This window comes from Drosophila pseudoobscura, chromosome 2 (genome assembly GCF_009870125.1).
Source record: "Drosophila pseudoobscura strain MV-25-SWS-2005 chromosome 2, UCI_Dpse_MV25, whole genome shotgun sequence".
Classification (NCBI taxonomy): Eukaryota; Metazoa; Arthropoda; class Insecta; order Diptera; family Drosophilidae; genus Drosophila; species Drosophila pseudoobscura.
The window spans coordinates 22389640-22407927 of NC_046679.1; the positions used below are offsets into that span (position 1 = coordinate 22389640).

Here is an 18288-nt window from a genome sequence, read left to right on the forward strand (position 1 = left end):
AGCTGTCATAGCTTATGATAGCAAAGTCCAATTAAACTGAGAAATACCTAAAAAAAAACCCATGAGCACTCCCAGTTGATAATCAGCAAGCTCAATGTTACACCCATGCTTAAGCGGAAGTTCATTGCCGTCCCCGCTTTAAAAAATAATAGAATCACCGAATCTCAGAGATATCAGAGGAAAAAAACCCCATGGATGCCCCTGCGCAGCAATTGACAAGGGTTAATTACAGATACAGCTTCTACAGAAATCATGTACACCCCGGAGATAACGACGAGAATTGATAAAGACAGAAGCAGCAAATATATCGACTCATTGGCTCGCTATAATGTTTAGTTTTCAAGAGTCAGCAGCGCCATGCAGAAGCTTCTTCCACTCCTCGTCGTCGGGACTCTTTTAGCCGTCTCCAACGTCGATGCGGCTGCCCAGAGGTTGCCGGATAGCCGCATTGTTAATGGGCGCGAGGCCGCAGAGGGAGAGTTCCCCTATCAGCTCTCACTGCGGCGCCACACCATCCACATCTGTGGTGCCTCCATCCTCGCCAGCAACTGGGCTATAACAGCGGCCCACTGCATCGACAACCACGAGACGAGTCCCCGCGAGTTCACCCTGCGCCAGGGCACTGTCCTGCGCACCACAGGCGGTTCTATACAGCCCGTGCAGACCATCTACAAGCATCCCGCGTACGATCGAACGGACATGAATTTCGATGTGGCTCTGCTGCGGACTGCCGTCGGAGCTCTTTCCACGACGCCCATCCGCCTGCCAGCTGTGAGCGAGGCTATCCCGGAGGGCATGTCCGCCGTCGTCTCTGGCTGGGGACACATGGATATCATTAATCCCGTCCTGGCGCCGGTCCTCATGAGCACCACTGTGCAGACCGTTAATCAGGAAAAGTGTGACAGCGCCTTGAAAAATCACGGCGGCGTCACTGATGCGTAAGTGTACAGAGAGCAGAGATAGGGAGAGAGATTTGGCACTTGGAATCTCTAATTAATGTCCCACCATCTTGTCTAGAATGTTCTGTGCGGCCGCAAGAAACACGGACGCCTGTCAAGGCGACAGCGGAGGTCCCATCAGTGCCGAAGGCACTCTGATTGGAATCGTTTCCTGGGGAGTCAGCTGTGCGGATCCCTATTATCCAGGCGTGTACACTCGTCTGGCCCACCCCACTGTACGCCGTTGGATACGTCTGCTCACCAAATTGTAAATCTCCATCAATAAAGGAAATATACGGGATAACATGCGTGATAGCCTATTTTGAATGTGCGCGCTAACCTCATCGATAGTTCCTGTCTGGTCAAGCAGCTTAAATATTGCAAACTATTGAATTGAACCTCCGCAACCACACTTCTCGGAGCGTAATTGGACCTTCGCAACGAATCTTTTCGGAGTGTACTATTCCTTGTTGGCATTCTGGATATCTACTGGAAGTCTTCGAGATCTTTTACCTTGACGCGGCCCGGCAGTAGCTTGACTTTGCCTCCGCACGGTAGGAGCTCGTTTAATACTCCTCAGACGGAGCCAAGATTTTTTTTTTTCAATTATTAACGTCTACGTTACAGAATGGCAAAATCAGTATAGGGTTTTCTTACATTATTTACGTGCGACCATATTCATGATTTATCTCAAAAACCAAATTAAGGTTCCAGCTACCGGGAGAGCATCCGGGATCGATGACGACGAATCCAAGCCCCGAGAGGGAAACCAACAAACGCTTCTGTTTGGGGAAACCAACTGAAATTCTTGGCGATCTGAGGCCAGTCGATGGTTTCTGGACTACTCTTACAGACTCATGGAGCAGATCTCAGTTCTGGGTGGGTATAATGAGCAAAGACAAAGCTTGGCACAAAAAGCTAAGCAACTTCTAGGTGCGTCATCAAGTCAGGCAATGTTTTGTGCCGAGGGTTTATTTAATTGAAGTTTAAATAAGCTTTTAAATAATTTAGTTTTAAACAATTTAAACCGACTAATAGAACCGAATAATGGAATAGAAGATTCGTTGCGGAGGTTCAATTACGCTCCAAGAAGTGTGGTTGCGGAGGTTCAATAACGCTCCAAGAAGTGTGGTTGCGGAGGTTCAATAACGCTCCAAGAAGTGTGGTTGCGGAGGTTCACTTACGCTCCGAGAAGTCTAGTTGCGGAGGCTGAAGTACGATTCGAGAGGAATTCGAGGCGGATATTTTGGCTGTGGCGGGCCGGTTATGGCTTTCTCGTAGCTGCTTTATATACAAAATTCAGCGGGTAATGTGGCCGTTGGTGTGCGCTGCGGGCACACTGTGTACCAGTGCTGCCAGATTTTGAGAATCACCATAAGCTAGATTGAAGAAAAAATAAGCTTGAATAAGCTAAATACAAAAAAAGCTTAAAAATAATCTAACAATAAAAACACATGAAAATAATGTACATATAATTCAATTTTTAAAGAAAGTAATAACATGATTTTATCCACTTCATTCTGCCATGGCCGAGTGCTCAGCAATGTACAGCCTTTTGCTCCTCTGTTTTTGAGGACTTTCTAGCAAGAGGTATTTTGTTAGTTTGTGTCATGTTTTATAGCGACAGCATACTGCCGTAATTGCCACGACTTGGCCCCAATTGTTGACTTACAAAAGCAGCAGTACGCTTATGTGGATTCAGTTGGCATATTGCGCAGCCCCTCCTTAAATTCATCGAAATTTAACCAGAAATTGTGGAAATTTTTTTTATAAAACACTTTTGTCATTTTTTTTATGCAAATGGGCAAACGTGTGCAATACCATAGTGTGACTGAAACTTATCAACGAACAATTACCATACATATATACACAAAATTGGATGATATACCAAAATACGAACAAGATATATGATTTTTGTCCGATTTCTCGCTAAAAATTAAGAAATATAACAATACAATCAAATAGCAAAAATTGTTTTGTACCAAATTTTTTGAAGCCAAAATAAGCTAAATGAAATTTTAAATAAGATAGATATTTTTCAAGCTATTTTGTTTTTAAATAAGCAAAATCTAGCTTAAAATAAGCTGAAATGGCAACACTGACTGTATATTTTAACGATAAGTCTGCGGTCACACTGATTTACTCGTTTTGTGCGAGATTTTAGTTTTTTTGAACGGTTATTTTAGGCCCTGCCCGTTACAAAAACAATTTTGAACCGAACCTAAATCGAGGGCTAGACTTTAACCAAGTTCTGAGTCAACAGTGGGGCGGTGGCAGTGATATATTGTAGGAAAAACAGGCGTGGGAGTGGCAACGGCATCAGCGGGTGGAACAGAGCAGAGCGGGTGGTGTGGTGGTGGCGGCACGCATTCTATTTAGGGTGAGTGCGGTGCATTTACACAAGACACAAGAAAGCAACGAAACTAACAAATACTAGAGGTAAAAATAGACCCTAAACAGACACTTAAGTGCAATCTTTCAACAGTTCCCTCTGCTGAATGTACTGGCGCTGGTTGTGGCTCTGCATTAAGATGATCTACCAGCTGCTGTGCTGCTCGGTGAGCATGATCTTCTTCTGCTTCAACGTGTTTTGGCTGTTCTGCAACCTGGCCATACCCTGGTGCACCCTGAGCCTCGTCGTCGTCTGTGTGGCCTCCAAGTTCGTGAAGCTGCAGCGCAGTCCCAACGAGAAGCGGCTCCTCAGCCTGCTGAGCGCGCCGGATGATTGGCCGAGCTATTGGCCCATCGCTAATCGGGCGGCCGGCTACGATGCGCCCGAGAACTCGAAGGCAGCAATCAAAAAGGTGACGTCATGAGGCGGTGGTTGCTTCGGCCCTTACCCCAGCAAAAATCAATAACATCCCTCATTTTCAGTGCCTAACACGTGGATATCGGAACGTGCTTCTCGATGCCGGTCTCACATCCTGCGGGGAAATTGTTATAGCTAACCCCAGTCGCCTGGCTGTGGCTCAGCAGCCGTTGAGCGAGCTGCAAAAACTCAACATCACGGAGCAGCATCCTATGGGGTGAGACATAAGCCTGAGGCAAATCAAGTGGAACTTCATTAAACTCAAATGTCAATACACAGGTCCCACTTCGAGGCAGAGTCAGTGACCACGCTAAGGCAGCTCTCCGACTATGTGGAGGCGGAGGCTACCTCGGCCACGCTCTTCCTGCGCCTGCACGACAACAGTGCCCGCATGCTCGACCAGCTGCAGAAGTTTATGGCCGCCAATGAGGCGTTTACGCAGCGAACAATTGTTATTAGTCGCTCGCCGCTTGCCATTTATCAGGTATGCATAGAGGAGGATGCTTCTATGGGAATGCTTTTGATGCCTGTTATTCTTTTCAGCTGCGCAAACTGCGTCCGGAGATCATTTGTGGCCTGTGGCATGAGACCTATCTATCGCTGGCCATACTCAAATCCTCCACACTGATTACCTCAATCTATGGTGCAATCTTTCGCAATATCATTGCCCCCGTGATCGGCATAAGCGTTGTCTTTCTCAGCAAAGAAGAGTTCAATTTGTAAGCCATTCATTGGTATTCTCTTTTTGGACTACTCTTTAATGTTAAATTGGCTTTTGGCAGGCACATTGCCGACCTGTGGCGCAATGTTGGCGTCCGTCCAATCGTCTACATGGTGAACTCGCCCAACGAGAAGCGCTATTTTCAGAAGACCATGAAGATCCAATATTTGACCGACTCGCTGCGCTCCGAGCCGCATCTACTGATGAAGGCCTAAGGTGTTCCATTCACCAGCGAGGAAGTCAACGAACACAACTCAGACAACTCAGACAGGAGCGCACATACAGAGAAACTGTTTGCATTTAGCTGCGCCACACTTAATTCTTAAGAGTAATTCGTTTTTAGTGCCCACGTTCAATCCCCTCCCCCCACACTCGATATGTGTTTATAAAATGCGTTTTTAGTACGTGTTCCGTATCTGTAGAAGCTTTTGAAAGTATTACCCGTTGTGCACCAGTACCACTAGCTGTACCAGTGAGATTGAAGCTGTATATTTATGTCTGAATAGGTTTTGTGCTTTATTTATTGTCCTCTACAGGATGCTTTTTATATTTTATTTTTTATATTGACGTCCTGTTTGTTTATTTTTATATATGTTTTCTATTTAATTATGTCTATATTTTCATATACCCTGTCTTATATGTTCTGTTCTCAAATTTTGTACGATATTTCTACACATGTACTATACTCGCATGTACACAAATGTATACCCCATAAGGTAGTAGATTGCTTTTTTGATGTGCTCTATATATGTATGTAGTATATACAAACATACACGCGCAGCTTTTCTAGAATGCCGAACATTTGGCCATTTTTCACGAATGTTCCCATTGTTATGCAGATCCCAAAAGAATAACTTGTCTAAGACCAAGTCCCGACAACAAATACAATTAAGTTTCTTACGTCTAATCCGAGAAGAGCAAACGAATTGTGTTCCAACGAGCATTATCTATACGACTATACCAAAAAAAAAAATGATGAAAATTTCATTTTATTACGACACGATGATCCGATGAGTAAATAAAGATAGTGGAAAAGATTGATATAAACTCAAAAATCAAGTCTAAGCGTTTTCTTATAGATGCATCTGCTCAGCTTGTCAGCATTTGTATTATCAGTCGATAAAGGGTTTAGATAAATGACGCTTATAAGGGTTTTCTTCCGTTTTAATACATTGTATATTGCTGAGCCTGTACGGTGTTCGAGGTATCCGGTGTGCTGGCAATGGTATAAATTCTTCAAAATGATCCTAACATGACTTACCAGACGGCCGATTCCCTCATCGAAAATGTGGATCATAAGTTAATTACATGCCATCCACTCATCCAATATTGTATCCATCTAACCCAGACTCCTGAAACTGGTTGTTATATAATCATTCTCTATGATTCTGCGTTTGTGGTTTCTCGTAGTTTCAAAATTGTGGATGCCACAGATATTAGTACTTTGTGTGGGCGAAATAAACTTGTAACAGTGTGATATCAAAGGAGTGTAAATACAAAATAAGGTTGTTTTGACTTTTTTGTCTCTGAGATCTAGACGGACGCATGGATGGACAGACCAGACATGGCTACATCGACCCGGCTATTGATGTTGATCGAGAATATATATACTTTATGGGATCGGAAACGCTTCCTTCTGGGTACTACACCCATCCACTTCCACCACAAACCTAATATCGATCCGAAGGATGCATATGGTCAACTTTGAAACTTTATAGGTATCTTTTAAACTTATCCGATTTATTCAGTTTCGATTTTCCCATCTCATTTCGGCTGGTCCTGGTGAACGCGTCCATTAATTGTAGATTGGAACAAAGTTTTGTTTAATTTTTCTTTATTATTTGGGGGGATGTCTTACATTATATATGTATATGTATGTGTATCTGTATATATGGTATGCCTAGGTCTATTAAGGTCTTATATTTCTGAGCGAGGGAATGGGATCCTTTTGCGGGGTGACAGGACAGGGATGTATGCACGGAGTACTAATGATAGAGCTTAGAAATAGCCGTGCATAGATGTAATTTTATTTTATACAGAAGTTCGTAAAGTGTGTGAAAGCTTAAAAACAATTGTACGATAGAGAATATTTATATATGTATAAACAATGGGGCAAATGCAAGATGCAAATGAAGTTCCTTATTTGCGGCGGGAGCGTGTCGCTCTCTTGGGCGCCTCGTCGTTGCTGGTGGCGGAATCTGCCGCTGGGAGAGTGGCCTCGAAGTGCACCTTCTTGGCACGGCCACTGCGTGCCGTCGAGGCTGAGGGGGCAGCGGCTTCCGCCGACGGAACGGGCTGCATTGCCTCTGGCTCGACAATCGGGGCTGCCTTGGCAGCTCGTCCGCGTCCACGGTCGGCTGGTTTTTTGGCGGACACAGCCACCACCGGCTGCTCTGCAGGCTCCTCGTCAGAAATGATCACCGCTGGTGTCTTAGCACGGGCTCCGCCACGTGCTTTCTTGGTGGCCGGCTGGTCCTCTGAATCTGGCTCAGTCTCGACCTTGGCTTTGCGTGAGTTGCCTGCTCGTGCCGCATGCTTGGTGGGCGCTGCAGAATCTGCTTCAGCCTCATCCTCGGCCTTGCGACGGGTGCCACGTCCTTTGACTGCGGCGACCGTGGCTACCTCTGTTTCCTCGGCCACCTTCTTCGCTGCAGGCGCTTCCTCGTGCGGCTCCTCAGTGCCGGCCTTTCCTCTGCGTCGCCTGGGCGTGGCTGGTCTGGGCGTGGTGTCCACAATCAGCTCCAGGGCCTTGACCGTCGGATTCCTCTGGCGCCGGCTGCGGGACGGGGTCGGCTTGTCATCGTCGGGGGCTTCTGTGTAGTTCTTGCGTGGCAGATTTCGTCCCTCACGTCTCTGCGAAGTTGTGGGGTCCGGCAAGGTCACCGTGGCCATCTCTGGAGTGGCTGGGGTAGCTCTGACTGCCTCTTCGATCGGTGGCCCCTTCTGAGAGGGTGTTGGCGTGGTGGGATGCACCTCCATCTCGAGCGTCTTGGCAGCTGCTGCCTTGCCGCTGGTCACCGGCTTTCGGTTACGTCGTGATCCAGAGCTGGGCTTGTCATCGTCGGGAACTTCTGTGTAGTTCTTCCGTGGAAGATTGCGTCCCTCGCGTCGACGCGGCGTCAGTTCATCCTCGGTGTGGGAGGGCGAGGGGTATACGCCATCGTTGGGCTTCTCTGCGGAGGCCAAAGCGGTGGCAGTAACGGTGGCAGCCAACTCTGTGGTCACATCCTGCACATTTTTCTGTGCATCGATACCTTCAGCTTGGGCGGAAGCTTTGCGTCCTCTTCGTGCCGTTGTCTTTTTGGCTTGGGGTGTGCCCTCGTCGACACTCGTCGATGGCTTCCGGAGAGCTCGCGATGGCTGCTTCTTCTCTGCTGTATCCACATCCACGCTTGGTTTGCGACCGCGTCGCGTTGTCTTTACCGTTGATGCTTCCTGGATCTCGGGAAGAGGAGTCTCCGGTGGTAGGCCCTCTCCGCTGTGACGCTTTGATTTGGGCTCCACCTGGTCGGCCGTGCCCTCCTCCACGGTCGCTTTGCGTGCGCGCCGCCGAGAGCTGGCAGCCTCGACATGCTCCATTGGGACATCCGTCGTCTCGGCTGTGGCTTTGCGTCCGCGTCGCCGTGTCTTGGGCTCCTCCTCGTCCAGCAGCAGCTTCTTTGGCTCTGGCTCTCGCTCGATTTCCTCAGCGATCTCCTCCAGATGATGGTCCACGGGCTTCATTGAGGCTGATTCTTTCTCTGGTGTTGGATCTGCTTTCTGTCCTCGGCGCCTGGGATGCTCGGGCACCTCCGGAGCTGCCACCTCCACATCCATGGAGGGTTTGCGTCCACGTCGCTTGGGTCTATCTGCCTGGGCATCTGGCTGGCCCTCTTTAGCTGGCTGCTGACTGGCCTCCTCGGTTTTTACAAGCTCTGAGGACTTGCGGGCTCGTTTCAGGGTCTTCTTTGGTTCATCCCCAGCTGGTGGATCTTCTTTGATGGCTGCCAGATGCTCATGGGTTTTGGGGATGTGTGGATCATCCTTTGTGGCCTCCTTCTCTGCTGTTGGAGCTCGTCTGTTTCGCTTTGATGTCTCAGGCATAACCTCCATATGCACCTCCTGGACCACTTCGGGTGTTTTGCGAACTCGTTTTGGGAGCTTCTTAGGCGCGGAGTCCACTGTTTGATCTACTTTAATGGCTGCCAGGAGCTCCCGGGCTTTGGCCTTCCGTGCTTGATCCTTCTCCGCTGATGGAGGACGTCCGCGTCCACGCCTTGTTGTCGAAGGGAGCAGCTCCTTGGATTCCTCCTGGTTTCGCTTTGGTGGATCCATTTGTTTAACATGTTCGGATGGCATGTTGTCCTCTGTGATGGGATTCAGAATCTCCTCCGTCTTCGGCTGTGCTTCGTTGTCCTTTGCCTCCTCTGATGATTGCTTGGACGGCTTTCGTCCCCGTCTCGTGTTCGTGATGACATCCTTTTCCTCGAGGATTGGCTGTACCTCGGCGGACGGTTTGCGGCCCCGCCGCCTTGGCCTCTCCAATTCGCTAGCCTCTGCAGTTCTCTCCACGGACGAGCCCTTTCTGGCTCTTTTGGCGGCTGGCTGAATCTCCTTAGCGGGCGGCTGCCCGTCATTGCGTGCCAGTCTTGTTACCTTCCTCGCCTCCTGCTTGACTGCTTCTTCTGCAGCCACCTCTGGCTCTTGCTTTTCCCTGTTTTCTGCATCCTTCTCTTCTTCAACATTTTTCAAGGTGTTTTCTTCAAGCGCTTGATTCCCGTTTTCAGAATTACTTTCGAGCGGCTTTTCCGTCGCTAGCGTATTCCTTCTGTCTCGTTCAGACTCAGCTGCGATATCCTGTTCTTCATCCAGAGCGGATCCAAATGTTTGTGTCTCGGATACGGAGGCTCCTGTCGTTTCATTTGGGGCTGGAGTAAGCTCGAGTGCGGCCTCCCTTGGTGTATCTTCAGGGGATGCGGCTGCAACTTCATCTTCCTTTGCAGAACCAGTAGTATATGATTTAACAGACATGGCTTTGGGCTCCACAACCCCAGCGGGCGCACCCGAAGACGAAGGTTTATCTGCTTCAGGGGCTTCTGTTGCGGCTTCCACTGTGGGTGCTGTAGTTTCTGTTGGTACTTTCTCCTGCGGATCGTGGCTCGAATTTGAGTCGCTCAACTCAATCACATCATCATCCATTTGGACCTTAGAGGGGAACACTTTGGTGGTGGTTTCCCTTCTATTCACGTGCAGATCCACAGGATCGACTTGTTCTTCCAGCATGTCCATGGCCTCATCGCAATCCTCATCGTCATCTTCGTCGTCATCTTGGCTTGAAGTTTCTTCTTTCGGGGACGACACTGATTGACTATCGTCTGATATTATTTGGATCTCGTCGTTCGCACTTTGAGCTGTACTTGCAGATGGTTTGTTTGCAGCAATCAAGCCGATTATCGACTGATTTGTGGGGGTCTCATCGATCACTTCTTCAGACTCTGATGTTGAGGAAACTGATTGTATTTCCTCGGTGGATAAAGGTGTGCTTTCATCATCGATGCAGATCGGAGCATTGGCAGCAGGTTCCTTAGTAGAGTCTGATGGAATCTCTACTGATACCCGTCCTTTGTCTGGTGATGATTGAGAGAGTTCTCCCAATGGCTCCTGAACTGCAAGTGGAGCGGGCTCTTCCTGAACGCTAGAAGTCGGAGCATTGGGAACAGATCCCCTAGAATGTTCGGAGCGAATTTGTGCGGATTCCTCTGCTTTTTCTGGCCCAGGAACCTCGACTACAGGTGATGGGTTGCTTTCCTCAGCGATGGAACTTTGGGCGTTAAGAGCAGGTTCCTTAGTAGATTCAAAAATAATCTCTGATGTTTCTTTCTGTGCTGATGATTGAGTCAGTTCCTTTGATTCCCCTAATGCCTTCTCGACTGCAAGAGAAGGGGTGCCTTCCTCAACGATAGAAGTTGGAGCACTGGGAACAGGAACTTCAGAGCTTTCAGTCTGTGCGGATTCCTCTTCCTTTTCAGGCAATGGATTCTTAACAGGCTCAACTGCAGGTGGTGGGGTGACAGATCCCTCGGCGATAGAACATGGGTCACTAAGAGCAGGTTCCTTAGTAGATCGCAAAACAATCTCTGATGTTTCCTCTTCTTTTCCTGGGGTTGATTGAGGCAGTTCTTTCGCTGCATCTACAGGCGCCTCAACTGAAGGGGATGGACCTCTTTGCTCAGCTTCAGGTCCGGTTTTTGTTTCAGTTTCTTGTTGAATATTCCGCTCTGGTGTTGAGATAATAGCTTCGACTTTGTGTTCATCTGGAGTTGCTTCCGAAACTGTCTCAGAAGTTGAATCCTCTAGAGAAGCAGCCGCTTCGTTGGTTGTGCAGGTCTCGGGGATGACTTTCGCCTCAGATGTGGACTTCATTTCGCTTTCTTTGGGTAACTCCATGGCTGTGGCTGTTGGTGTTGCTTTAGGGTCTACAGCTGAGACGTCAGCAGTGATCTCATCCTCCGTCGTGTGGCCAGAAAGTGACTGATCGATGTCGCCTTCATGCGTTTCTGCATTGCTCGAGGCATCCCCTGGAATGACTTTGTCGTCGTTAGTTGATTTCCTCTGGACTGAAGTCTGTTCCGAGGGCAATGTCTCCGCTTCGCGGGCGAGTTCTTCATCAACTGCTTTAAGGAGTTCATCGCTTGGAGATTTGCGACCATCTAAGGTGGGCACCACATCTTCAAAATAGTTGGAGTCATCTAATTGAATGACCTCTTCGTCATTTCCGTTCTCTCTAGCAGGTTCCTTCGTTGGGGATTTCTCGGCTTCCTTTGCGACCTCCGGGATGAATTCATCCTTCGTTAACTCCATGTCTGTTGACTCCTCCAGAAGGAAAGCCTCTTCAGGCTTCCCGATAACAGATTTGTCGCTGGGAGACGTTTTCTCGGCAGCTTCCGAGGCCGATGTTTCCGCATCCTGGCCATTGCTCCGTTGACCTTCACTTGGACTCTTGTTTTGGGTTGTGTCTTCTGGCTTTGAATCTTGTTGAATGGCATCCTCTTTATCCTTTCCATCTGCAGGTTCTTCGGCTGGAGATCCTTCAAGTTCTGGCATTTCCTCGACGGTAGAAACATCTTCAAGTCGGTTTGAGGCATCCAATTGAATCACCTCATCTTCAGCTAGATCCCCGGCAGTTGATTCATCCAGATTATTTGTTTCCTTTGCTGTGTCGATTGCGGATTTCGTGCTGCCATCCTGCCCTCCAGCTGCAGGTTTCTCGTTTGCCTCCGCATCGCTAGGCACGTCCAGTGGGGACACGTCCTCTTTCTGGTTTCGGCTGGGCAGCTCTTCCACTTTGGGACCATTGGTCTGCTGATCCTCAGATCGAATTTCATCTAGCGTGGTTTCCAATGCAATGGAATCGTCTTGAATCTCTTCAATTAAAGAGTCCTCTGGCACCTCTTCGATAAAAGATTCCTCTGGCAAGTCGTCAACTAAAGATTCCTCTGGCGCCTCTTCAATCAACGATTCTTCTTGCACCTCTTCGACTAAAGATTCCTCTAGCACCTCTTTTATCAACGATTCCTCTGGCTCCTCTTCAATCAAAGATTCCTCTGGCACATCTTTAATCAACGATTCCTCTGGCACCTCTTCAATCAAAGACTCTTGTGGCACCTCTTCAATCAAAGACTCTTCTGGTAACTTTTCAATCAAAGATTCCTCTGGCACATCTTCAATCAAAGATTCCTCTGGCACCTTTTCGATTAAAGATTCTTCTGGCACCTCTTTAATCAAAGATTCCTCTGGCTCCTCTTCAATCAAAGATTCCTCTGGCACATCTTTAATCAACGATTCCTCTGGCTCCTCTTCAATCAACGATTCCTCTGGCACCTCTTTAATCAAAGATTCCTCTGGCACTTCTTCAATCAACGACTCTTCTGGTAACTTTTCAATCAAAGATTTTTCTGGCACCACATCAGCTTCTTGCGGTGGATCGATGATGGACGTGGACTCTTGGTCAACAGTTTCTAAAATGCTGAATGCATCCAATTGAATTGCCCCATCTTCAGGTGGTGTCTCAGCTTCCTTTGGACTCTCAGCTCTGCTGATGTCTTGTGTCACGTCCACTACATTTGAGTCCACTTCCGGACTATGGGCTTCTTTTGTTGGTTCACTTGCTGACTCTGTAGCAGGAGACGCTTCACTTCGTTGTTCCCCAGCAGGCTTGGGCGCACTAGAAGCTTCCAATTCTTTGTGTTCGGGTTCGTCTGTGCTTGTAGCCGTCTCATGGGATAGTGTCTGTGGATCTTCGAAGTCAATTGTATCTTGAACAGCGTTTACAACAGCCGACAGTCCCAGGATATCCTCTACCTCAGATCCTTCTTTGACCAAAGATACATCGGTTGGCGTTTCCTTTGCTTCTGGCATTTGCTGAATGATATCCAAACTATTCTCAACTGATGGAGTATCTTCCTTTTCCTTTGGAGCTGGATATTCTTCACAACTGTCCTTCTCCTCCTCATCTATGTCTCGGACTGCACTCTCTGGGGCCTCCTTGATTGGTGACCTCTCTTCCACAGGCTTCCTTTCAGTGCCCTTCTCTGTGATGCTTTCTTCTGGCAGCTCTTTGGGTGCCGATTCAACTTCAACCTCCGACTTTTCGGCTGCACTTTCCTCTGGCAACTCCTTGAAGGACGATGCTTCCACTTCTGATACGAGTATTCCCGGTTTGGCAGCTGTGATTTCCTTATTTGCGACTGGGCTTGAGACGTTCAGCTCAATGGCCGAATATTCGATTGTAGAGTCCAGAGGATAAGTCTCGGACTCGGTAATCGTAGCCTCCACGACAGAGGAGACATCCGTTTCTTTAGCCTGCGGTGCTTTGGTGTCTTCGCTTGAGTCCAGTTCAATTATCATTGAAGAGTCGTTGGGCATGGTGTTGCCTTTGGTGGCATTGATGCTGCTTTCAGTCGTGATGTCTTGTACTTCGATCAACGAAATCTCATCGACTAAAGAATCGACGGCTTCTATGGATCCCTCGACGGATATAGGTATATCTTTGCCATTTGTATTAGTTGGGTCTGTGGCAGCGTGTTTGTTGGGCGATGTCACAGCAGATTCTTCCACCTTCTTGTGGGGAATGTCTTTTTCTGCGATTGTCTCCTCATCATCGCTGAACACCAGGGGTTCGCTCAGACCCACGATTGAGTCAGTGTCGGAACGATCGTCACTCGGGATCGGTTCAGATGGCGGACGGACGGTCTGAGCCTTGGTCTCCTCCACGGTCACGTCGCCCGATTCAACACCAGAGACTGACACTACCAGAGGGTCGCAGAACATCGAATCCGAGGTCTGATCCAGCAGCTGGATGCCGCTTATGTCGTTGACGCTTGGCGAGGTGTCCCTGGACGCCCCTCCCTCCTCAGTCAGTGTGCTGAGGTTCAGGTCCGCCCTGATGGCAGCTTTGTAGGTGGTGCTGGTCGTCGCAGTCTTCCTGTAAGTCGTGGCAGCACTCAAGTTCATCAGGTCCTCCGACGAGACCGATTCGTTTCGCTTGGAGGCAGCCAGGGGATCGGCGTCAGTGGCTGTGCTGACGGAAGTCACATTTATTTCGAATTCACTGTCGTCCGCATGGACAGCGGACGTGCTGGGTACATCGTGGAAGATATTGTCCAGGGGCAGGGTGTGCCTTCCAACGCTCAAATTGCAACTTATCAGCACCGAGTCGCTGGTGTAATCCTTGCGCGAATGTAGCATCGCACTGGCTGGCTCATTGGGGACCATGATGTTCTTGGCACTGGGTGTCTTCAAAATCCGGTCGAGGTTCCTGCCTTCTGGCTCTCCCGCTGGTGCTCTCTGCCTGCTCCTTCGCGGCGTGTCCGAGACGCTGTCAGAGCGCTCCAGCAGCTCCTCAATGTTGCCCAGAATGGGCGAGGCAGGCATCTTCGGGGTCTGCATCAGTTCCCGCAAGCCCTTGTACAACGGCGTGCTGCAGCTCTTGGGCGTCTTTAGCATATCCCTCAGGCCATGATAGTCCACATTGTCGGGCTCATCTGTGGCCAGCTCCGTGCCGTAATCCTCGTCTTCAGCGGCCGCTTTTTCTTTTTCTGTAACAAAGAAAACACTTGAGATATATTTAATCCCAAGGACGTGTCTAATTCTCAGCCTACCATCTGCCGGAGCAGCTTCCTCCACAATGACGCCCATATCGCCGACGGATTCATCGACTAAATTGGTTCGCTTGGGCGTGTTTAGCAGGCGCTTCGACTGCCGTGTTGGCGTGCCCATCTCCTCTGTCAGTCGACGCTTTCGCGTGGGCGTGGCCAGGGCCTGTGTATCGGCCGCAGAGCAAGAGGCGCGTCGCGTGCGTTGGCCGATTACATTCTGGTCGCTATTGACCTCGACAGAGGCTCGGCGAGTGCTGCGTCGCGGAGTGGTGGCCAAAGTCCTCTGGTCAGCGGAGAGGCGCCGCGAACTCCTTCGAGGCAGGGGTGTACGTAAAGCTGGAGCTTCTTTCTCCACTTCCATAGCCGGCTTCTCAACTGTTGACGCTTTTACAATGGAAGTTTTGTCCTCTTCAATCGTCTTCAGACTCTCCAGTTGGTCCTTTTGTGATGCTTCTAAAATCAAGACTTGTTGAGAGCCATTCATTCTGAAATGCAATTCATGTCTTACCTTCTGCATTGGCTTTCGGATCTGTGGGGAGCTCCTCGCAAATGCTGTCGTCAATCAAAACCGCACCTGAAGGAAAAAAGGGTTTAAAAACTGGACTCGATTCAAAGATTCCTTTTCTCCACTTACCCTCGACGATTTTCTCAGGCAAATCTACGTGAATCTCTTCACATATGCTATCCTCGATAATGGGAATCTCATCTACTGCATCTACTGGTGGCTCTTCAGTGGCTACCGCTGTCTCGACTGTTGATCCCGCTCTGCTTGGCTCTCCTCCGCTTTCATCATGATCATCCTTGATGGTGAACGTGCGGCTCAGATCATCCCCAGAGTCGTCCAGCTTCTCCGGGGTGGAGCATTTGCTTTTGGATATATTTAATTCCTTCAACGCGCTTCCGCTCGTTTGTGGTGTCAATGGGGCGATGGACGAGGCTGGCTTGGGTGATCCATGCCTGGGTGACCCGATCCTAGGCGACTCTAGCTTGGGGGAACCATCCCTGGGAGAGTTGCTGAGGGAGCGTCGAGCCTTGGACACCAACTTGTTGCTCATTTCCACATTGGGACTGCGCCTGGCCCCAGCCAGGGACTGCCTCATCTGGGACAGTTTGTTCTCCCGGGGACTGGCAAAGAACAGAGATGGTCCCTTGCGAGGCGAGGTCCTGGGTGTCTTGGCCTTTTCCTGATCGGCCGCTCGTTGGGCAGCGGTTCGTTTCAGTGAATGGAAGGGCAGACGAGTCGGTGTGGTGAGGCACTGACGACGCGCCTGCAGCAGAGATGGTCGCTTCGGCGCGGCCACAGGCGTGGTTGGCTCTGCTCGATTGGCAGCAATCTGCTTTTTGGTACTCGTCAGCAGAGCCCGTTTCATCAGGGACTGTGGCGTTCGCTTGGGGGTCGCCGCAGCCGCCAGTCTCTTCGGTGTCTTGGCCACTTTGTGCGACGGAGCTGGAGCTGGAGATGGCGGCGTGTCCGCTTGGGTTATGTCTATGACGAGCGGCGAGGCACCTGACGATTCGTCGGCGCTGTCGGACACAATGATGGGCGTATGCTTGAGCGTGGGACGCAGCTTTTGTGGTGTTGTCAGGTCAATGAGATACATGGAGGTCTTCCTCCGGGTCTTCTTCGATGTGGATGGTGTGCTGAAGTCGAGCAGATCCCGACTGCAGCTGTCCTCATTCAGCTCCGACAGCACGCTCTTTGGAGTGCTGTAGACGCTCTTGGGCGTGGAGATTGTCGTCACGTTGGGTTTGCGGACACATGTGAAGGACTTCTCCGTCTTGACACCAGTCTCGCGGGGCGAGAACGAGGTGATGACCACATCGGAGAGGGCGCAGAGCTTCAGCAGCTTTTTGTGACTGGCTGGTGGGGTGGCGGTGTTCTCCTTGTTTTGCGTGGCATCCAGAAGATCTACTTTCGGAGTCTGACCAGCTTCGGCTGCTGGCTCGTCGTCTGCATTTGGCGGAGTCTTGCAGCGTTGGCTCTCGTCTGCCTCCACATGGGCATCGCTTTCATCCCGCGACTCAATCGAAGTGTTGCCCTCGTCATCCGAATTGATGCAATAGCGAAAGCTGGAAAGAAAACATTGATGATTATAGGGCCAAATTCTAGGACAACCAACATATGTAGGGAATATGTGTGCACAGACACAGACACAAACGGAAAAAAAACACACACACACACACAAACACACCCAGAGTGATGAAGGATATTTTAGGGTTGGCCATCGTCTACCTGGGTGACTGCCGGCCCTGCCAGACGGTTTCACTTACTTGTGCACGGTCAAACGCTTGTCGATCTGAGGACGGTGGGACTGCAACTGTAAGGCAAACAGAGGGAAACAAAGGGAAAGTTCGTCTTGAGAAACTGTACTTGGTACTGTATGTGGTACTATCTGCAGAGGAGATACTCCGAATCGACATACCTTCAGGGATGGGCAGGAGTTGGAAGCCTGCTCAACGGGCGACAGGCGTTCGGGAGTGCGCGGCACATCCTCCGTCTCGGAGATCTTGGGGAACTCCCAAGTGTAGACCTGATTGAGTATGGTGATGCGTCCGCCATGTAGCAGCGGCCGCTTGCCGTGCAGAACCTTATCGTTCAGATGGACGAGCTCCTTAATCGATTTGTTGTTGATGGTTACCTGGGGACAAACACATGCTGTTGATAGGGCAAATCGATGCACTCCCCCCCCTCCACTCACCCTGCCGAAGGCGTCGCATTTTATTTCGCAAAGCAGCTCCTCAACCTGGGGCCCATCCAGGACCAGGTCACAGCTCAGATACGAACCCACCTGGAAGGTGCGTCCTTTGGCCGCCACAACCACGGGCAAGCCGCTTTCGTCAACATACCGCAATTTAGCGCCATCCAAAGACATTTTGATGGAAATGCTGCGGCCCGGCCGCAAAGTAGGAGTGTGAGTGGCGCAACTTTGGCTTTGGCTTGGGTGCAAAAAAAAAACAGAAAAGAAGCCGCACGGCGGAGGAGACGAGCGAGACTTAAGCGAGTCGCGAATAAACACCTGGCCTAATAGTTGTTCACAGTAATTGGTACACTTTTCACACAATAACTATGCTGTTTCCCCCTGCAGTACGATATTTTTAATATCTGTCGGAATTTTTTTTTGCAATGGACGCGCGAGTGTGACCTGCCAATCGGATGCAATTGCGCCAATGTAGGCGTTAAGTTCGAAATTGAGTTCCTTGGGGCTGACAACTCGTTTAAATGTATATTATGCAGGAATAGGTTTTCCAGTTTTTCATTAACAAACAAAATAAAAGAAAAGCTACGTTTGCGGATTTTAGCTGGTTGTGAGTCGCTTCATGACATAACTACACTTAACAATTAAATAACAAGAAATAGTCGAGAATTTCACGAGTTGCATATGCTAATCTGGTCATACTAATAATTGATATCGAAATAATAAAAAAAAAAACAATTTGGACGAGAGCCGATGTATGAGCGTACTATGGTCGTTGGCAGTCATATAGAAACATAGCTCATTATTCGTATAAAATTAGCTAGTAACATTAGACGGAATACCAAAAATGAGGAATATGTATAATCACTAACCATACTGTATATACAGTATATATATACTGTATGGTTAGTGGTATAATATAACTTAAATTTGTCAGTATATTTACGGTATATTTTGGTATATTTCGAAACGTCGATATATTCTATCG

At 49.1% G+C, this 18288-nt stretch overlaps 4 protein-coding genes across 6 annotated transcripts in view; 2 read left to right on the top strand and 2 right to left on the bottom strand.

Moving 5' to 3' along the window:
* The window catches only part of alpha-Man-IIb (alpha-Mannosidase class II b), a 36030-nt gene extending 30064 nt beyond the window's left edge, over positions 1-5966 (bottom strand). The window contains exon 1 of the mRNA XM_015182335.2: positions 5730-5966. The gene's annotated coding sequence lies outside the window, so the exon portion shown is untranslated. The remainder of the gene's footprint in view (positions 1-5729) is intronic.
* LOC4802464 (trypsin-4) lies at positions 329-1258 on the top strand. The gene is made up of 2 exons (XM_001359344.4): positions 329-938; positions 1018-1258. The coding sequence occupies exons 1-2, from the start codon at positions 358-360 to the stop codon at positions 1208-1210; spliced, it is 774 nt and encodes a 257-aa protein (XP_001359381.2). The 5' UTR covers positions 329-357; the 3' UTR covers positions 1211-1258.
* LOC4802465 (glycerophosphodiester phosphodiesterase 1) lies at positions 3032-5527 on the top strand. Of its 2 annotated transcripts, XM_001359345.4 has the most exons (6): positions 3032-3318; positions 3424-3742; positions 3813-3964; positions 4027-4231; positions 4291-4466; positions 4530-5527. In XM_001359345.4, the coding sequence occupies exons 2-6, from the start codon at positions 3437-3439 to the stop codon at positions 4681-4683; spliced, it is 993 nt and encodes a 330-aa protein (XP_001359382.2). In that variant the 5' UTR covers positions 3032-3318; positions 3424-3436; the 3' UTR covers positions 4684-5527. The 2 variants fall into 2 exon arrangements, with proteins under 2 accessions (XP_001359382.2, XP_033234706.1); XM_033378815.1 differs by lacking the exon at positions 3032-3318 and having other exon boundaries at positions 3413-3742.
* A 507-nt stretch (positions 5967-6473) lies between the features above and the next one.
* Positions 6474-17936, bottom strand: LOC6897607 (titin). 2 transcript variants are annotated; one of them, XM_033376806.1, is made up of 7 exons: positions 17304-17936; positions 17028-17243; positions 16876-16922; positions 15239-16674; positions 15113-15178; positions 14608-15054; positions 6474-14544 (listed from the first exon to the last, which is right to left on the bottom strand). In XM_033376806.1, exons 1-7 carry the CDS (start codon positions 17475-17477, stop codon positions 6608-6610), a joined length of 10323 nt encoding a protein of 3440 aa, XP_033232697.1. In that variant the 5' UTR covers positions 17478-17936; the 3' UTR covers positions 6474-6607. The 2 variants fall into 2 exon arrangements, with proteins under 2 accessions (XP_033232697.1, XP_002137752.2); XM_002137716.3 differs by having other exon boundaries at positions 14608-15057.
* Between the last annotated feature and the right edge of the window lie 352 nt (positions 17937-18288).